This window comes from Tinamus guttatus, unplaced genomic scaffold, assembly GCF_059628265.1.
Source record: "Tinamus guttatus ecotype Peru unplaced genomic scaffold, ASM5962826v1 Tinamus_guttatus_pri_ptg000397l, whole genome shotgun sequence".
Taxonomy (NCBI): Eukaryota; Metazoa; Chordata; class Aves; order Tinamiformes; family Tinamidae; genus Tinamus; species Tinamus guttatus.
The window spans coordinates 548,890-568,292 of record NW_028288931.1 but is presented as its reverse complement, the minus strand read 5'-3'; the positions used below and the strand labels follow the sequence as shown (position 1 = coordinate 568,292).

General features: G+C 45.5%; 1 protein-coding gene across 1 annotated transcript; it reads left to right on the top strand.

Moving 5' to 3' along the window:
* Positions 1 to 1,261: 1,261 nt before the first annotated feature.
* Positions 1,262 to 19,031, top strand: AGO3 (argonaute RISC catalytic component 3). Its single transcript, XM_088531052.1, has 19 exons — positions 1,262 to 1,316; positions 6,003 to 6,174; positions 7,068 to 7,188; positions 8,182 to 8,390; positions 9,476 to 9,612; positions 10,318 to 10,452; positions 11,608 to 11,695; positions 11,843 to 11,990; positions 12,307 to 12,426; positions 13,354 to 13,476; positions 13,677 to 13,810; positions 14,265 to 14,449; positions 14,734 to 14,893; positions 15,303 to 15,393; positions 15,764 to 15,958; positions 16,316 to 16,450; positions 17,022 to 17,123; positions 17,895 to 18,094; positions 18,706 to 19,031. Exons 1-19 carry the CDS (start codon positions 1,298 to 1,300, stop codon positions 18,812 to 18,814), a joined length of 2,583 nt encoding a protein of 860 aa, XP_088387178.1. The 5' UTR covers positions 1,262 to 1,297; the 3' UTR covers positions 18,815 to 19,031.
* The last annotated feature ends 372 nt before the right edge of the window (positions 19,032 to 19,403 follow it).

Sequence of the window (19,403 nt, the reverse complement as noted above, 5' to 3'; positions counted from 1 at the left end):
ACATACTTGCTAGCTCATTTACCTCATCTGTAGCATGAAGAATGCAGGATCCACACCGAGCATCCGTGAAGATTTTGCACGACTCCTGCTGCTTTCAGTGCTCTCTCACTCAATGAGCCCTACGCAACAACACAACTATTCTGCAGCTCCAAGGGGACTGGTTCCAAGAGAAGTGTAATAGAAAATAGTGTCCGGCGTAGATGGGTCTGAACCCTTGGGGAACAGATGAGCCTCCCTGGTGTGAGACGTTGGGCTGAGCCCGGGTCGCGGTTCCCTTGGTGTCCTGGGGTGCAGAGATCCTCCTGCGGCCACGTCCACCCCACCTGGGGACCGCGCTGCCCCCCTTGTCTTTCGCCATTTCCACTAGGAGATGCTCTAATAGTTCAATTTCCATGTTTTTCGAATCCTTGGTACTAACTTCCCCGATAAATTAGTTTTAAAAGTGCAAACTTGAGTTACCCTGGCAGTGTCCAGGAAGGCTGTTCTTTGTGATGTATTAACCGGGGTGCTGAATCTCAAAGGGACCTTCTCATGGTGCAGATCTGCAGTTCTGCCGCTGCCTCCCCTGCTGTTCCCCTGGGGAAATGTCCCTACCCGGAGCAGAAAACGGGACATCATTTCTCCATAGGGAGCAGCAATTTTAAATCTGCTTGGACAAGTCTTAGGATGGCTTTTTCATTATAAAATAAACAAAAATTTGTGTGTGGGAGGGGGAAGAGCTAAGGACACTGCACCTACTGTTTGATCGAGCATGTGGTGCAGATTAAATAAAATAACAAATAAAAAAACCGCAAGTGATTCAGCTGGGCCCGGGCGAGACGCCTCAACGTCCCCGCGCCGCGGGGCTGCCCCCGGGGCGGCTTTTGCCTCAGAACGGGGGGCGGAAGCGCCGCGGGCCTCGCGCCGCCGCCTCAGCCGCCTTCCCGCCCCCGCCGCGTCGCCGCGCAACCGGCCCGCCCCGCCGCTTCCGGCGCGGCCTCCCCCGCGCCCGGAAGGCCCGCCCCCCGGAAGGGCGCGCGGGGGCGGGATTTCCGTCGGGCGGCGCGGCGGGGCAGAGCGGCCGCGCGAGCCGGGGCCGCTGCCGGCGGCCACGCAACTTCCGCCCCGCGCGCTCCGGTGCCGCGGCCGGCGGCCACGCAACTTCCGCCCCGCGCGCTCGGTGCCGCCGCCGCTCCGCGCCGCTCCGCGCCCCCCCCCGCCGCGGCCTACGGGGCCGCGCAGCCCCGCGCAGCGCGGCCCGGCCCGGCCCGGCCAGCGGCGGAGCCCGCAGCCCGCGCGGCTGCGCCCAGCTCCATGAATGGAAATCGGCAGCGCAGGTGAGCGGCGCCCCGCGGCGCGGAGCGGCCCCCGCGCCCGCCCGGCACGAGGCGAGGCCCGGCCCGCTGCTTCCGGCGGCGGCGCTGCCCCGGCCGCGCACGAGGCCCCCTCGGGCCTAACCCGGATCCCGCCATCCTGCCGTGTCCCGGCGGCGGGCGCGGGGCGGGAGCACCCGCCTCTGGGGAGCGGCGGCCGCGGCTTTTCCGGGATCCCCTCCCGGAGCGGCTCGGGAGCGCGGGAGGGAGCGCGCGGGCTGGGCTTCACCCGCCGCCTCGGAGGGAGCCGCAGAGCCCCGCGTCCCGCTGCGGCCTCCGGGAGCTGCCGTCCCTGGGGAGAACGGGAACGCGGGGCTGGAAGCGCCGGGGCGGAGCGCGCGGGGTCCTCTGTTGTCACCCTCTCCTTTGGGATTTACGTGGCGATTTCAGCCCAAGGTGGATTTGCCTGGAAGAACTTGTTACCTAAGCAGTGTCCTGGCGTGATGGGATGGTGGAATACATGGTGGAATTCAAGCCGTTTTAGGAAGGTGCTGAATTTTAGCAATTTGGTGGAATTCAGATAGTATGCTAATAATTTGAAGGTGTTAAATAACTGTGAACGCTATCCTGGTATAATTGTGGTCCCCAGATGGGATACAGGTTTGCAAGAGGAGCAGATAAAGCTTCGCTCGTTTCTCCCCAGTGTGTCGTGCTCGTCTGCTCTAGATGCCAGGGGCAGCGCAGGAGGACGCGGGAGCCTCGAGGCCAGCAGGAATTAGGAGAACTTTGCCCTGCGAGGGAGAAGGCCGTGGAGGGACGCGTGGCCTTTCCTGGGCGTGAGGGAACGTGTGGGGTAGAGCAGGCCATGCTTTTGCTCTTAGAGATGAGAAGTTGTTTTTCTCACCTGGTGTGGTGCGTTTTTAGTGAGGCAGCATGGGCATCTTTTCTGAAGTGACCAGATTTTTTTATTATTATTTATTTTTAAAAGAAGGGTTTCTATATACGCTTTGGGAAAGACATGAAGTCCCAGCTTTTCTCTCTCCGTATTAAGACTAAAGCTTTGGGTGGACCACTAAAAGCTACAGTTTTGTGGGTGGGGTAGAAGGCAGAAGGACAATGAATCATAAGTGCCCTCGGAAGCCGTCCCGCTTGGGAATGCCTGCGATGGGAGTCGCAGGAGAGTTTTCCAGAAGCACTTCGGACCCGAGCTTGGCTACATGTTCGTTTGACCCTCGTAGCTGCTTCATTGGTGCCCCAGGTAGCGTGTTTCTTGGGGTAACTTCCAGGCTGAATTTAAAGAAGCGACAGCCCCGCGAGGCTCCCGTGGCTTGGGCTGCGTTGGAGCAGTCACGGCTCCGTCCCGGAGCATCGCTGCACAGCCCGGCGGTTCAGCCCGTGTCCTGGCACTTGTGTGGGAGCCACCAGCACCAGGGCACGTGTGGGGGCGCGGAGCTCCCCCGTAACCCAAATGGTCTGTGGAACCGCATCGACACAGTTCAGGGTTAGTCTTCAGTCATGGTTTTTCATCTCTCATTCCTGGTGTGCCGTGTTTTCCTGAAACTGGTGAAATGAGTCATGAGCTTTTTGCTTCTTTTAATTTGGTTCAGACGCGAAACTTGTTATGGACCCGGAGTATGTTTTAGCCTTTGCTTTAAAGCGCTGAGGGCTGGTTGGAATGTTCTCTGTGCTGCAGGGGATCGCTGGCAGCTCGTCGCCGCGGTCAGCAGCAGGACGTTGTATCCGAGCGCTTGCAGCTGCCCCTTAGCAGCTCTGCAGGCAGTAAATGGGAAAAGGGACCTGCCCCGAGCTGGAAACCTGCGGAGCACACGGGGGCAGCGCCTGTCACCTGGTGGCAGTGACTCCGAGTTCGTGAATTGGTGGCATTTTCAAAACACTAGATAGGAAACCGGGGCTTGAGGAGGAGCGAAGCGAGCCGCGTGTTTTCCTGCCAGCCAGCAGCCCTTTGCAGTGAATGCCCTTACCTGCCGGGAGCCGTTCCTCCCGGCTGCCAAACGGGTTAGCGCACCGTGGCCGTTCATTCCCTTGGCTTTCGAGGGCAGAGCGCTGCCCTGCTTGTGTTTGGGTTTGTGGCACCTCCGCACGTGGTTGGGGACAAACTCTACAAAGCAAACACAGCAACCAGTTCTTGCGCTTAGAATATCTGATGCCTATTTTTTTAATGCTGTTTTCGATTCATTGCCTTGTTTTGTAAGCGTTTCTGTAACTCGGTTATGGAACCGATGGGCACGTAGGTACTTGCTTGTGGAGAACGGCACCGGAGCGTCGGTTTTGAGGAGCCTTAGCAGGGCTCATTATCTGAAAGCGGGGAAAAGGAGAGGAAAAGACAAAGCCTCAACTGAGAGTGAGACTGCAGCAACCATGGACTGCATTACTCATGTAATGCCAGAGAGGTTGCTGCTACAGAAATAAGGCGATTCATGACTTCTGGCATAAGCAAGCGGCTTAAATATTGAAAGCAACATTTCAGCATCTTCCTATCTATTTTTTAAATCTGGAAATAACTCATAATCCTTGGTAGTGATGGGTTTTCCTTTGAGCAGCATGGACTGGGCCTCCAAGCCCAAGCAGAGGTGCTGGCAAAAGGCATCTTTTTTATTTTGTCAGGTGTTTTTAAGGCTCTTCAGCCACCTATCCAAGTAGGGATTTAGAGCTACAGGCCTGAAGCAGTCACCTGCCAATATTTTTAAATTTCGTAATATTGGAGCACACAATAGGAAAATAGATTATTTTTTGCAGGAAGCTCGTTACTGATGCCCCTTTCTGCAAAGAAAGCATCGTGACGGGAATTCCATATTTTCTTTTAGGATCTTACTAGTAAGTATTTTGTCTCTTGCAGTAAAATTGTATGCCAAAAGCATGAGTTTCCTTAAAATGTTTGGAAGTATTTGCCAGTGTCTGGGCCCGTGTTCTTTCTCCTGAGCCCTTATTCTGACCAGGCCTTGTTTGGTTGCTAGGTAGATTCCAGCCTGTGCTGGATGTGCGCCAGATGGGTGCCGTGACTCTGGCTACGTAGACATTTCAGTCACATCTTTTGTTTAACTCTCTTTTTTGAAGCATCTAGAGTACCATAGAAGAAGAACCTCTGATTCAAGGCCCACTTAAGTCATTAGGAATCCTTCTGTTTTGATGGAAAATAGTCCTGCTTATTTTCTCCTTTAAAATGTCTATGTTGGTCAACTAAGTAATGCCCGAGTGTCTTTGCCCCCGCTTTGAGGCGGCGGGAGGACAGTCCTGCCTGTCCCTGTCCCGCGCCGGGGCGCAGGGCGGTGACGGTTCTGCGAGGGCCTTTGGAGCTTCTGAGCGCGTTGTGCCGTTCTGCGTGCGGATGACGGGAAGGGGCGCCGAGGCGGTGCCCGTGTGCGCCGCGCGGAGCACCCGCCGTTCCCACGGGACGGCGCCGTTCCCGGCGCAGCCGGGCTGTGGGCGCCCGCAGAGCGGCTCCTCGTGCCCGCCGGCGCGGCGGCCACGCTGCTGCTTTCAGCTGGCTGCCCAAAGGAGCCTGTACGGAGCGCAGCGTGGCAGCAAAATGCAGTGAACTTTAAAAATATGATTCACGACTAATGCATAGACGGGTGATTTTATTCGGCTAATTGGCCGCTCGGCTTCCCGCTCGGCAGCCCTGCGAGGAGCAGCGGCCGGGGCTCCGTCCGCTCCCCGCGGGGCCTGGCCGGACCTTTCGCTGCCGCCCCGGGTCCTGTGCCCGGCGCTGGCGGCCGCGGCCCCGCTCTGCGCCGCTCCTGTCGTCCCCTTGGTACCGCTGCCTCCGTTCGCCTTCCCCGCATGGACGAACTACATCAAAACCATGGCCTGCATGTCCCGCTCTTCAGTCATTTGTGCCACTTGAGTGTTTGCTAGTAACTTTTTGCACATGCCTATATTCCTAAAATATATCTGGAGTAAATCATGGAGCTGCTTTTACCCATGTCATAGTATTAAAACGAAGAAAAAGTTGAAGAGAGCAGATGCTTGGACCAAGTTTTGCATAAGCATAGTCTATGGGGGAGTTTTAAATGGTGCTGCTTGTTTTATGTTTTTGTTTTATCTTATGGCATGAAGCCAACCCAAATCAGGATTTTTTGCTGTGTTTCTCAGTAGAGTGGGCAAATGTTACAAGAGAACTTAGCCTGCAAGTTCACCTGTTTTCAGTACGTGGTTTCCCTCAAGAAATAAATTTTTCCAGGAAAGATGGAGATTAATCAAAAGGCAAACGACGCATTTTAACAGCGCTTGACATTTTAACTCTTCTATGAAAATGAGTGGGCAGGATTTGCTATCTGCGTCACTGAGTAGGAGGAGAGCGGAGAATTTTTAACTAACTTAATCAAATGCTCTGTAAATCATGACATTTGCAAGATGAGTAATTTTTCTGAAACCCCGACAAAGCCTGTTTTTTGTTTCTTGTCTGGAATGAGGCAGTGAAGATACTAGTAGAAACTGAAAACGGATCATGTTTGTTACGGTGCGTTTGCTGCCTGGGGAGGCGTGAGTGACCCACGTGTCTGAGGAGGCTTGTCTGGGACGAAGGGGTTTGGTTACTGACCCCCTCCAGGAGAGGGACCGATGCGTTTCCGTGTCCCCAGCGCGTGCACCCAGGATCCACGCGCGCGTTTAGCTGCTGGGACACCAGCCAGCCGTGCTGCCCGGCCTCTCGCGGCTCCGGGTCCTCATGAGTTTGGGTTTGTTTTGCAGGACCCGTCGGGGCTCAGCCCCTCCTCATGGTGCCCAGGCGGCCCGGCTATGGCACCATGGGCAAACCCATTAAACTGCTGGCCAACTGCTTCCAAGTCGAAATCCCAAAGATTGATGTCTACCTCTATGAGGTGGACATCAAACCAGATAAGTGTCCTCGGAGGGTGAACAGGTAAGATGGCCAAATTCATCTTCTAAATTTTATTGACTTTATGTAAACACAGGATCGAAGGCTGTGTAAATGCCTGCATTAAGTGTGAATTAAAAGGAAGCTAATAAATTGTCCACATTGGGATAAAGTGCTTCAATGTGAATCAATATTTAATATAATCTTACTGTCATGAATGGTTGATTTACTAATGTGCTGTTAAGTGAAGAACACCTGTGAAACCATAATGATAGGCCTCTGCAAAGTACCTGAAAGGGGTGTTTTTGTGGTGAGGTTTGGGGTGATGGTTGGCAGCTGTTTCCAGCCTGCCCCAGGAGGAGCTCGGTGCCTGCTGAACCGCGTGGGGTCATGTTGTCTGCCCAGGAAATGGCTTGTGAGGGGGTTGCTGCTCATTCTATAGAATGAGAAAATGTTGGTGCAACAAGTAAAACAGTTGTAGTGGCACTGAGGAAACGAGTGTTGCTGCACGAGCTCAAAGCCCTGAGGCTGGTTCAGCCAGAGGCACTGAGAGTCTCCTTGGACTCCTGCTTGCCTCTAGAAAACCTCTTTATATGAGATGAAAGCACTGTTCCATTTCAAGTTCAATTTCATTGCTTGTGTTGCTCTATATTCTCTTTACTGCCACAAATCCACTAAAAAGAATAATATATGATTGTGTGCAATTCTCAGTTAAAATATTTTCTGGTACTTGAACATTTGCATTGATTATGATTTTATTCTTTAGTGTTTGATAGTTGTATGTGAAGCAGCTTTTTGGAGTGTCAGTGGGTGATTCTGTAATTCCCTTGGGCAACGTGTTTGTGGAAGCTCTTCAGCAAAACACAGGGCTTGTGGCAGCCAATTCCAGTTTGGTACTTGTTTTCAAACATTTTCCTTGTAAATATCAACTTTTCTAGGGAGGTGGTGGACTCCATGGTGCAGCATTTTAAAGTGACAATATTTGGGGACCGTAGACCAGTTTATGATGGGAAAAGAAGCCTTTATACAGCCAATCCACTTCCTGTGGCCACTACTGGGGTAAGAGAACTGGGAGAACACTGGTGTTTTTGACAACTTCCTAGAATGAAACGGAAACAAGCGAAACGTCTGATATCATAGAATTCAGAAAAACAAAGTATCCTAAGTGATCTGTACAGAAATAAAGTCACTCATATGTTTTTTGTCAATTTTACTGTATGGATATGTGCATGTAAGATTTGCATTTAGAACATTCCCTAGAAGTATCTAGTAGACACGTTCCTCATCTATTGGTCTATTAAATAGTCAGTTTTACAGACTGTAATACATTGTCTCACTTTGAAATACTATTAAGAAATTAAAGTACAATTTCTCTAAAACTTTATTTTTTGTTTACGTCAAGGATATGTAGTCCATACTGTTAGTAGTAACAGCATGTAAGCAGTCAGATTTAAGAGCACGGGCTACAGGCTTGTCCAAAAATTATCTGTAATATGTTTGTATAGGTATCTAAGAGATGAGTAGTGAATTTTAAGGCACTGGGACATGTTGCTTCCTATTTCCTGTACTTACTCTTTTAACTTAAAGCCAAAAAAATTCCTGAAAGCACTTTCAAAGTGCTATTTTGCCAAGGGTTTGTTAAATAGACATTTTTCTGTAAATGATATAGACTTCTGGAGTGGGAAGGCTGAAGTGAGCTAAGCATGGTTATTGCTTCAAAACACACTTCCAAAAATACGGTGGCTTGGGAGCGCATTTTGTGCCCTCCTTCGCTCTTGTTCAGGGCAGGAAAATTGTACTTTATTGTTATTAATAGCAATGCTGACAAAGTGGACCATAAAAATGGTGCAGAAGGCAGGAACCTCAATCCCTATTATGGGGCTGAAGCAAAGTATTGATGTCGTTTTCACATTATACAGGCTTCTTTTTGAGCTTTCCAGTTCAAAAAATGCAAGAAATGGTGATTCTTCAATACCCCTCGGATATCAGATGCTAGCTAGGACAAGCATGGGATACAGCCTTTTCCTTTTTCTCTTTTCCCACCCCCATTAGGTGGATTTGGATGTGACTTTACCAGGAGAAGGAGGAAAAGATCGTCCCTTCAAAGTGTCCATCAAGTTTGTTTCTCGGGTGAGCTGGCACTTGCTGCATGAAGTTTTGACGGGAAGAACCTTGCCTGAGCCTCTGGAACTAGACAAACCCATCAGCACTAACCCTGTCCATGCTGTCGATGTGGTGCTACGACACCTGCCCTCCATGAAGTAGGTTCACTGTCTTCCTGCAGTCTTTCTCTACCTGAAGTGTCCCCATTGGGAGACACTGATTCCTCTTTGTTCACAACTGAAAGTAAATTGAGTATTCCCTTATACAGCACATCTGAGTAGCCAGACTGGGCAGAATATAGCTAATTACATAGAAATGTGTATTTTTGTAGGCTTTTGAACTCCAGATCATCTATTTTGTTGGAAAAGATCAAGAAACAGGAGGCCTTACAGTTTGCCGTACTTAAGATACCGAAGGATTGCAGGATGCTGTAGTGCTGCTTGATGTTTTCTGCTTGGGTTGAGCCAGGTCTCATGAATTTAGTGACATACCTAAAAGTGTCTGTCTCTAATTCCCTGGGATACAATGGTGGTCGCCTCTCGGGTTTTAATGAAGCATTGAATACATGTTTTAACCATGTTTTTTAACCATGTTTTTCCCCACTTGTTTTTTTTTCATTGAGTGTAACTGACTCCCCAGAAAAGTGACTTGGGATTTTATGGTAGCCAGAGTTCCCCAACTAGCCCAGATTTCAAAGAAACACAAAAACTGATCATCTCTGTATGATATCTCTCCATTCTAAATGGAACAAGCATGGAGGTCTGTGAAGAGCCATTTTTGAGGTTGGAGACAAGCAGTAGTTTTTCCAGCTCTTTTTCTGCCCCAATTAATACATTAGAGGCTATTAGAAGTAATCAAATATCCCCTACTAGAACAAGCAAAATGATATTTGAGGGTCAGTCCGGTAATGTACAACACTTGTACAGAATCTGTGCTCTAATAGCAATTACTGAGGTGAAAGATAAGAAAGGGTGAATTAGTTTATTTTGTTATTTGTTGTAAAAACTGAAAGTGGCTGCGAATTGCAAAATCTGGTAAACGTTTTGTCTATATTTAAATACATTGTGGTGGAAACAGCAGCATTTGGAGTGTGTTGTTTAAGCTTATTTCTAGATGCACAGATTTCGGAAACACAAAATTATAAGAAAAAAAAAAATCTGTGCTGTAATCCGTACTACAGAGTGTTATTTTAACTGACATTTGGAAATGTGTGCCGTAAACTTGTGGTCACCTCTTTTACCAGGTACACCCCGGTGGGCCGCTCCTTCTTCTCCGCTCCGGAAGGCTACGACCACCCGCTGGGAGGCGGCAGGGAGGTCTGGTTTGGATTCCATCAGTCTGTCCGGCCTGCCATGTGGAAGATGATGCTCAACATCGATGGTGAGTCGGAGTTCAGGGCTGGGAATGACGATAAGTCACGCCTGCGAGAATAAAATCGACTTTGCCATCCAGTCTATCACGTGCAACATAAAGGAAAGCATAGCATCGCTTAATCACATACCTCATTTTTGTGTTGATACATCCACACCAATGTCAATCAGCAGCTTCCTTCCTTGCATGGATGTGAAACTTGTTTTTTCTGTCTTTACGCTGCATTTCAAAGGACGCTCCCTGTAGTTGGGAGCGCGGGGATGACGTCGAGGTGACGTCACTCGGTCCCGGTTCGGCCCGCGCGGCGCAGGGCCGCGTTGCCGGGGCGACGCTCCGCAGGCCGGAGCGCGTCACGGAGCCGCGGCCGAGCGCGTGTGATTGTGCTGGCGCGGGGATGCGAGACCTGCAAAACTCATAAAACACTTGTCGGCTATTTCATAATCATTTTTGCTGCTATTTTAAGTGTGTGGAGTTGTTTGCTTATATTTGAGCTGTGGCTGGTGCCTCCTCACATTTCCTGATAAAAAATGTTGTTTCAGTTGACTGTAACTTTGCCAAGCAGACTGTTCATGGTCTTAATTTAGTGGGATTAATCAACTGTCCTGTTTGAAAACAGTTTGTTTTCACTTAATATGATGTTTTCACTTAATATGAATAATATGATCATCAAATATGTTGATTCAGATGATTTTACTCAAAATGTTTTTCTTTTAGTTTCTGCCACTGCCTTCTACAAAGCACAACCTGTAATTCAATTTATGTGTGAAGTTCTTGACATTCATAATATTGATGAACAACCAAGACCTCTGACTGATTCTCATCGGGTAAAATTCACCAAAGAGATAAAGGGTGAGTGCCAGTGGGTCTGTCTTGTCCCGGGCAATACATTCAGGCCAGTTCAGAGGGACATCCAGTGTTTTAACTGGAAGCCTCCCAGCTAGGTTGCACTAAGGGCCAGAGCGCTGCCAAGAGAATTGCAGTATTTGTTGTTTGTAGTTCTAGAATTAAATGAAACAATGTGGCCTACAGAAACTAAAAATGAAAAATGAGGTATTTCCCCCCCGGATAGAGGGGAGGAAAGCCTGTGTGGTGGTGGCTGCCTCGTTAGAGGGAAGCAGCTGTCCCCTTTTAGCCATGTCAGTGTGGCCGTAGCAGCGCTGTGGCTTAGGTCTCCTGCAGTCCAACTGCTGAGGCAGAACGAGCATTGATTCCAAAGCAGCATCATTGATTCTGAAGAAGTGGCTATTGCAGGGACTTCCAGTAGCTGATTGCCAGATGGAAAAACAAGTACCACTTGCTGACTTGCAGCTGAAGGCCAAATTCCATTCCAGAGGAATTGCATAAGCTTCTGGTTTGAGTAGTTTCACTCCCTATATATGCTGTTTTGCTTTGTTTTCCCACATCCTTTAATTACAGAGAAGTTTACAGAGAAAGAAGTCTTGAAAGAGAATTCCAAGCTCTTCTCAGAGGTGGTTGTGTAACATTATGTAGAATTAGAGTCTACTGTTCCGTTGACAGGAAAAAAAAAACAAAAACAGAAAAACAAAAAAACCCCAAGCCCTCTGAATTATATTAACAAAATGGTTTATGGAATAGTCATCATTTAAAAAGTAATAATAATTACTTTGCAATAGTCTTTCCGTGCCTCCTCTTTTCTGTTATCTGTTTGACTATATTCTGGAAGATAGAAAACTGGAAAATGAAAAGCTGCCTCTTCTGGATTATTGCAGCATCCAGATATTCCATGCAGGATACTGTGATCAAGTATAGTGAAACAAATCCTGCATTAAAGAATCTGCAGTCTCTGTGAGCAGCACTGTGGGAGGCAAGAGCCTTCTGCAGAACCACAGCGGGTTTAGAGAACAGCAATTTCTAGTATTGTGTTGGAGCTCTGCTCTCAAAGCTGCTTGATTAGGGCATGTTCTGTTATAAGCAACCTTGTGTCTCCTGTGCAAATGGCTTTGTGTAGCTGTGTCATTTTTTTTTTTTGATACTTTCATGCAGGTCTAAAGGTAGAAGTGACTCATTGTGGAACAATGAGACGGAAATACCGTGTTTGTAACGTAACAAGAAGGCCTGCAAGTCATCAAACGTAAGATGCTGTTTGTCAGAGCATAAACTGTGCAGCAGCTTAGTGCTGAATGTGTAGCAGGACCAAATATATTACTCATTTTGAGGATGCTAATGCTTGCCAACTAAGCTTTCAGGACATGTGTGATTAAAATACATGTATTTTCAGTTTCCCTTTACAGTTAGAAAATGGCCAGACTGTGGAGAGAACAGTAGCACAGTATTTCAGAGAGAAATACAACCTCCAGCTGAAATATCCTCATCTTCCTTGCCTACAAGTGGGACAAGAACAGAAACACACCTATCTGCCTCTAGAAGTAATTATTTTATTCTGATAAATCATCGTGTTATTGGAAGAATGTATTTTTTGCAGAATGCTAACAAGCTGTACAGCTTGCAATACAAATGCTTTTGCATGTTTACGTATATATTTATTTATTTTAGCTCACTAAAGACAATTTGCTGCCTTTAAAATGTGCTTTAAAGTTTAGAGCTTTGTGGAAAAAGTACGCCATTGCTTAAACCTGCTGGAGGTGATTTTAAAGTGATGGCTCCATATTGTATATGGACAGTTATTTGGATCTGTTTCTTAATACTTCTATTGTGCATGACATTTCTGATTTTCCTTTAAAGGTTTGTAACATTGTAGCTGGCCAACGATGTATCAAGAAGCTAACGGACAATCAGACGTCAACTATGATAAAGGCAACAGCAAGATCTGCTCCAGATAGACAAGAAGAAATAAGCAGATTGGTTAGTTCCCTAATTTCAGACCGAGTGTGAGAATCCTCACTAAATCATCCAAGTGATACTGCACTAGATAAGTTTCACATCTTGACCCCAGCCTGGCAGTTCTTTTCCTGGGCCTTGGCTGCTGCTTTGTTTCTTGCTAAGCAGCTTTGCTGAAGCCTCCTGGCGGCTTCCTGAGCTGATAACCTCTAATGAGACACCCAGCAAGCACCTGGCATGAGACTTGATGCTCTGATCTTTGCGGTGACTTCCAAGTTATTGGAACTACTCAGAATTAATAGCTGAGTGTTCTGTAATCAACAGAAACCATGAGTGTGCCACATGCGTTCTACAGTAATTAAAGCAGTTGGATTTGGATAATTTTGGTTGCCTTTCTCTCTAAGGGGGAGTGCTTTTCAATCTATGCTGGGGAAAAACACCGCTCCTGAATGAGCGTACAGCAAAAAGCCTTTTCATGTATATGCTGAACTACTTCAGTGCAATTTGTTTAATAACGCTTTTGAAATACAATGTTTCATATATATGTTATTATATCTGAAAGTATGATCAAGAATGGAAATGAAAACAGATTGCTCTTCCCTCTTCTAGTGAGGGAGTTCATTCACGTGTCTTGTTCAAATCTGCATTGTTGCACATGCTAAAGCTGTTGGAGCATCCTTTAAACGTATCTGTAGGAATAAATCTATACCATAAGAGACAGTGGATGAAAAAAAAAGAAGATTTTTTTTTTTCATCCAATGTATCTTATGGTATAGATTTATTCACTTCTGATACGTTAATGGTGTCAAACAGATGTTGAATGGTGTCGAATAGAGCCTCTGTTAATGAAAAGGAGCTCTTTGGAGAACAATTCTGCAGTATTCTTTTCAAGCATATATGAATTATAAACAGACAATTTTTTATAATGTGGAAAAACTCCTGTTTCTCTAGGTAAGAAGTGCGAATTATGATGCAGATCCATTTGTTCAAGAGTTCCAGTTCAAAGTCCGGGATGAGATGGCCCATGTGACGGGCCGTGTGCTCCCCGCTCCGATGCTGCAGTATGGAGGACGGGTAAGGGTATTTTTGTTGTGGCTTTTGGCTTGTTTCTGTTTTGTTTTCAAAGGATGATTCTCACTAACTTGAATATTTCAGCCAGTCTAATCTTTTGCAGTACAGAGTCTGAGCGCTAAGCTTTGTGTTTTCCTGAAATTGTAAATAACGCGGGCTTTTGCTTTCTCAGCTACTTTAATTGGTTTCTTTTGTTTCCACAGAATCGAACAGTGGCAACCCCAAGCCATGGAGTATGGGACATGCGAGGAAAGCAGTTTCACACTGGTGTGGAGATCAAAATGTGGGCCATAGCTTGCTTTGCAACACAGAGACAGTGCAGAGAAGAAATATTGAAGTAAGGCGTGTCATAGTTCAGGCTTTGGACTGCTCTCTTAATGAAAGTTTGAATGTAAGACTTTCTAATGAACATTTTAGCTGACTTTAGCCCTCCACGATGCTAGAGAAAACATCCAAGCAACTTTGCTTTCCTGCTGGACGTTACAGTCAGAAACCCTGCTCGGATACGTTCCGGTGTTTTGGTCCTGTGGTGTTGCTGCTTTCTATCCAGTTATTTCTAGCATCTTGATTACTGAAGGCCTCTTGTTGGTGCCTTTTGTTCTTTTTCCTTTCCCTACAGTTCTAGTTTATGATGTTTCAAGGCTCTATACCCTCCACATAATGAGTGCTTTAAAAATGCTGCTTTAAAAGCTGTTTGGAATGCTATTCCTCATTTGCGAGAGACTCTTCCGTCCCATTCTGGGCACGCTGTGTGTTTCTGCTACTGTGCAAGTTAAACTTCTCCTCCGTAGGGGTTTCACCGACCAGCTGCGCAAGATCTCCAAGGACGCGGGGATGCCGATCCAGGGCCAGCCCTGCTTCTGCAAGTACGCGCAGGGAGCCGACAGCGTGGAGCCCATGTTCCGGCACCTCAAGAACACCTACTCGGGGCTGCAGCTCATCATCGTCATCCTGCCGGGCAAGACGCCCGTCTACGGTGAGGAGTAACCGCCTGCACCTCTTCTCTGCTCTTGTGAGGCATTTGCTTCTTAGCATGTGTTAGGAAATTCTTCAGAATAGAAGAATTCTTTGGATGTTAGAAAACTGGTTTTTATCTGAAGTTGCAGTGAATGGGAAGCTGGTCTGAGCATGCACCTCTATTGAAAGTTAATGGAATAGGATTTGTATTTGAATTATTTTGACTAAAAGTAAGATCAAAACATGAGAATGTAGCAGTAATTTCAAGTCAACTTAACTTTTACCTTAATGCTTGCTCCTCAGCGGAGGTGAAGCGTGTTGGAGACACGCTGTTGGGAATGGCCACGCAGTGTGTGCAAGTCAAAAACGTCATCAAAACATCTCCACAGACCCTGTCAAATCTGTGCCTGAAGATTAATGTTAAACTAGGAGGAATCAACAATATCCTTGTACCTCATCAAAGGTAAGAATCCTTATGGAGAGTGAGAGATCTGGTAAAGTTTGTTATTAGCACCAAGAATTTGAAGTTACCTAAGCTTTAAAGTTTGAAATATCCTTCTGAGTATGGTATGTATGAGATTTGAAAAGCATTAATCTATAATTAATGCTAAGATGCTGCTTTTAACCTTTTTTGTCATAGAATCATGATATAATTAGAGACGTCTACTTTAGAGTGACAACTATAGTATCGTAGAAGTTCTTTCTTTGCACATGCATTTCCTTGCTTATGTTTGATCAGAATACCTGGTAAGAAGATGTTTCTCTGTAGTTTAGCTGAAAGGACAGACAAAATCCCATATTGAGAAATAGCTTTGAACCAGCTATTCATCTACTAGTGTGACTTTTTTTTGTCTTTTTTTTTTTTTTTGAAGACCTTCTGTGTTCCAGCAGCCAGTGATCTTTTTGGGAGCAGATGTCACACACCCTCCTGCTGGAGATGGAAAGAAGCCTTCCATAGCTGCTGTAAGCTTTATTAAATCAACGTAGTCTTTTTTTCTTAAATGTTAGAGTAGAAAATGCATATATATAGCTTGAGAAGTTAGTTTATATGAACTCCATGGCTTACTGTGTTGAGAATACAGAGGAAGGCTCCGAGGCAGATAAAATCTGCAGATTGGTGTGCGTCAGACAAGTTTATGCCTCTTTCCACATGTTCATTACTGTTAAGCCTGCACCTACTGCAAATTCTGCCTACAAGTTTTGTGGTAAATGTTTTAAAGCAAACGTCTTCTATGGAAAATTGCTATTCTGGAGTATTTTTGTTGTTTCTGTTTTGAATATTTTAGCGTAGATTTGATCTTGTAGCCTTTAGTCATATAATGTTCTCCTGAAGGTTGTAGGTAGTATGGATGCTCACCCAAGTCGGTACTGTGCCACAGTGAGAGTTCAGCGACCTCGGCAAGAAATCATCCAGGATCTTGCCTCCATGGTGAGAGAGCTTCTCATCCAGTTCTATAAATCAACACGCTTCAAGCCCACACGAATCATCTTCTATAGGGATGGGGTCTCTGAAGGACAGTTTCGACAGGTTGGTTCATTTATTTTCTTTTTTCCCTTTTTTTTTTTTCCTTAATTATCATGTGTAACATAATTCCAGTTCTCATATTTGAATAAACTATTTTGCTCAAGTTGCTTATATGAATGCCAAGTTATCACAAAATAGTTACCATGTTTTTAGCAAGGAATTTCTTAAGCTTATTGGATTGGGTTCCTATCTAGAAAGAAGAGATCTTAAAAGTTTGGAAACATATATATTTCTAAGGATTTCCTGAAGTTACTAATTGTGTAGCAGAGTTCAATGTAGTGTTAACTACAAACAATGTATTAGGCATTGCATGCAAAATGGAAGAGGAGGAAAATCTAAACTTTCTCTTGTGCTTTGTAGGTTTTATATTATGAATTGCTAGCCATTAGAGAAGCCTGCATCAGTTTGGAGAAGGATTACCAGCCTGGAATAACCTATATTGTGGTGCAGAAGCGACATCATACACGACTGTTTTGTGCTGACAGAACAGAAAGGGTAATAGTTATCTCACAGAAACCTTACGTAGAAAGCTTGACGTCAAAATTTAGGTTGCTGAAGAACTTATAAGTGTGGATTTCTGTCGGCCTGATTTTTTTCTTTTTGCATTTATAGAAAATGTTAAATTCATAGGCATGGACCCAACTAGAAAATTCTATGACTGTAAATACAACGTGACTAAACTAGATGGAGGGATTTTTTTTAAACGTATTCTGAATGCTAGTCCTTGTCTGTGAAATATAGTTAATATTCTTGTTACTATCTAGAACCAATCCTATAGAAATCTTACTAGAAGAAAATGCAATATGATGAAATCATGAACATTTCTGCTGTTCTGAGTGGGAGCACAAGCATGAGTGTGCAGTTCTGCACAGATCTATGTGCAGCTCTTGTGGCTTGTAGAGCCGTTCTGCGTCCATCCCCACCGGTCGAGGCCACAGTACTGCTGCATTCCACACAGTTCTGAGGCAGCTCTTCCACTGCTGCATGTGTTCATAGAAAGTTGTGATTTTAATTACGGTTAGGACGTGTGAATAACTGACACTATTTTCAACAAAACCTTGTGTAGGTTGGGCGAAGTGGCAACATTCCAGCTGGAACGACTGTGGATACAGACATCACGCATCCATATGAGTTTGACTTTTACCTCTGTAGCCATGCTGGAATACAGGTATGATTGCTTCTTTACAAGTAAATGTTAAATTTAGAGCATGTGTAGGTAATAAGAGGTGTTCACTTACTCCAAAACGAGCAGCTTCCAAAGTAATTGTAAGTCAATCACGTAATGGAGAAGAGTTCCTAAGGCAAACTCGATATTCAACACTTGCTGATGGTAGAGCAGGGCTGGTGACACTTAGAGAGGGCAGGGGAAACCCTGGCACACTGGTGGCTTGTAAGAATCTGATCTGCAATTATAACTCCTGAACCGGTAAGCAAGATGACATTGTCAGACAATGTAAATCTTTGTGCAGTATTCTTTAGGGAACTGCTGAAACACTGGAACCGTTTCTGGTGCGCATACTTGTAATTTGGGATATTAATAAACTGGAAAGAGTTGAAAGCAACAGTTATCTGTGTGAGAAACGTGTGTAAATGAGAGAGTTTTAGTGGAGAGTGGCTAAGAAGTGGTGTCATGGCAGCTTATGCATGCTGGGAGCAGATTTTTGTCATAGAAGGTTATCTAGAAGCTCAGGTTTAGGCAAATTTAGACTAGATGGCTTTTTTTTCCTTCCCAAGGAAGGATAATTGGAGTGATAATGTTCAATATGAATGGTAAGTTTGTTATTCACCTTCAAATGTAACTGACGTAAGACTGAATTTTGTCTGCTGTTCAGTAGTAGTTCAGACTGGGTAGTCTGGTCTTTCTGAATCTAAAAACAAATTGGTTTTTTTTTTTGTATGTGAACACCAGATAAGTGAACCGATGTTCCCTTCTCCGTAGGGTACCAGCCGTCCCTCGCACTATCATGTTTTGTGGGATGATAACTGTTTTACTGCAGATGAACTTCAGCTGCTGACTTACCAGCTTTGCCACACGTACGTGCGCTGCACGCGCTCCGTCTCTATACCCGCACCAGCCTACTACGCTCACCTGGTAGCATTCAGAGCACGATACCATCTTGTGGACAAGGAACACGACAGGTAAATGGCAGTGCAGGGCCTTAGGCTTTTGTCCCTGTTGGTCCCTGCTCCCTTATCGGGCACAAAGCCGTCTATTATAGATAACTAGCACTCACCTTGCAACCTCTGAGACTTCAAATACCTTTTCCTGGCTGCTGCTTGTACTAGGTCAGAATGGGTTGGCAGATTCTGTTGAATAAAAGTCAGACTAAAAGTATTAAGCTTAGCTTAAGTGATCTGTGTTACTACTTTGACATGGTCTGAAGAATCAAGTTATGCACTGAGAGCTTCTGGGTTTAGAATTAGAGTGCTCATGAATAGAGCAAATGTTAATAGTACCTTGAACTTATATAACTCTGCTTTATGTTAGAAATGTTTTAAAACCTTAAAGCCATTGAAATATTTCTAAGAGGTTATTTACAGATATACAAACCAAGCACCTAAGGTAAAAGGCTTTGTCAAAAGTCTTGAGCCCACTTGAGCGGGCAGGCGGTAGTTTTTTCTCGGTATCCAGCTCTATTAATATTGTTTTATTAGCCTCCTGCACACTGACCTGATGGGAAGATATCTCCTGATCTCAGTTAATGCAATTTACAGCGCTGCATTTCTCAGCTGTTGTCGTTTCCTTGCAGTGCTGAAGGAAGCCATGTTTCAGGACAAAGCAATGGGAGAGATCCACAGGCCCTCGCGAAGGCTGTACAAATTCACCAAGACACCTTACGCACGATGTACTTCGCTTAAGTCAATAAAACGGGAGCATACTCACTGCAAGGAAGAACTGAAAAAATAAGCCACATACAATGTATGTTTCCAGTGGGGTTGGTTTATGGGGGGCGCCTCCGATCATGCTGGAGTTGACACTGGGCAGGGGCGAGAGGCTAACCCTTAAATTGACACAAGGAAGATTGTTTACTTCATCGAGGAACACAGCACTATTATGCAATATGAAACCAGCCAACTGCTTTTTTGGTGCGGTCTCCTGTCAGAAGCACCGCCGTCATTTTTTTTTTTTTTTCTCCTCTCGTAGTTTAACCCTCTTATGCCTTTACCTCAAGTTGCTCGGCAGCACAACTATCTTTGCAAAAAAAAAGAAAAAAAAAGAAAAAAAGAAAATAATAAAAAAAAATCCATGGTGTAATTAAAAAAAAGCAAACCACCTTTATAGGAACAATCACAGTGATTGTTTGAGGGATAGAAGTGTGCAAAAAAACCCTTTTTTCTTTACCCCACTGCATTGAGAAATCTTTGTCTCAGTATTGCTATCAGCATTCGAATGTGAACATATCCAAGTACATTTGAATGTACAGCACTAAGTAGAAAAAAATGAGGG

Coding starts and splice junctions, on each gene's coding strand:
- AGO3 (XM_088531052.1), top strand. Junction 10,453..11,607: donor ATTCACCAAAGAGATAAAGG/GTGAGTGCCAGT, acceptor ACTTTCATGCAG/GTCTAAAGGTAGAAGTGACT. Junction 12,427..13,353: donor AAGAAGAAATAAGCAGATTG/GTTAGTTCCCTA, acceptor CTGTTTCTCTAG/GTAAGAAGTGCGAATTATGA.